At 37.6% G+C, this 1,046-nt stretch overlaps 1 protein-coding gene across 1 annotated transcript; it reads right to left on the reverse strand.

Annotated features, from left to right (window-relative positions):
• Window positions 1–129: 129 nt before the first annotated feature.
• On the reverse strand, window positions 130–1,036 carry Tsp_13902 (cell division protein kinase 10; the record flags this gene model as incomplete). The annotated part of the gene is made up of 3 exons (XM_003367046.1): window positions 1,018–1,036; window positions 330–536; window positions 130–257 (listed from the first exon to the last, which is right to left on the reverse strand). Coding segments are annotated over exons 1-3 (354 nt in total), but the record flags the coding sequence as incomplete, so codon positions are not given.
• Window positions 1,037–1,046: the final 10 nt, after the last annotated feature.

Raw genomic sequence — 1,046 nt, forward strand, 5'->3', positions numbered from 1 at the left:
AGCTGTGCAAAATCCAGGGCACGGCCAGCGCCATGGGCTTTCGGTTCAACCCGAAAAAGTGCGCGTCCCTGTACTTGAATCGTGCAGTAGTGAATGCCGCAACATTCACGATAAGCGGGGAGGAAATACCTGCTCTCGTACACGGGGACACTTTTCGCTATCTTCCCTGTCAGTTCCCGCTGTACAAAAAGGCGAAAGCGGTAATGTACTGAAGCCGGGCCAAACGTTTTCCCCCACTGCCAGCAACAAGCCAGCAGCTATTCACCATTCATGTATTTAAAGAATCTAAATTGATTCCTCTTGTATATAGTTTAACTGATAGAAAATACGTAGTTGCATATTGTGAAATATTTCATAATTTAATTGCAAAAGCGGCAGCGTTAGGGGTTGTCCTTCAGCCGCAAACCATAATTTGCGATTTTGAAACCGCCCACATCCCTGCAGTACATGGATCATTTCTTGGGGTCCACATCCAAGGCTGCTACTTTTATTTCTGCCGAGCAATTCTGTCCTTTTCTGCTCCTTTACTTTGTATTCTCTTATTCTTTGTACAGTTTATTTTTGTTTGTATTATACTGTATTGTATTGCATTGTATTATAGTTGTTACCACTGAATAAATTTTTACTACTGAAAATTCTATTTAACTTCACCAAATGAACAAATTTCAACAAGTTCTTTAAAATGCTGAATAAATAGTACACAAACAATATACCGAGTCAGTTTAGCTTAAAGCAAGGCAAATTTATTAGGTCTGATCAGCAGTTGTATGAAGACGATTAATTATACACAAGAATGTAACCAGAAGAAAATTTGTTTTTATGCTTATAGTTGTGAAATGCTAGCCTGCTTTTACTTTGTGAATTATTGACTGCATTGGTCATTTAAAAACAGTCATTAATCAAATGTGAATGGACAGTTGACTTCCAACTTTCAGAAATTATACTTTTTTTTTAATTCGATATCTGCTCCTGAAATTTACCGCTTCACTCAGAAACTTAAAAAGTAAGACAACTAACCTTCTTTTGTGCTTGACATTGTACAGATT

The sequence above is a fragment of the Trichinella spiralis genome, assembly GCF_000181795.1.
Source record: "Trichinella spiralis strain ISS 195 chromosome Unknown Scfld4924, whole genome shotgun sequence".
In the NCBI taxonomy this organism is placed as follows: domain Eukaryota; kingdom Metazoa; phylum Nematoda; class Enoplea; order Trichinellida; family Trichinellidae; genus Trichinella; species Trichinella spiralis.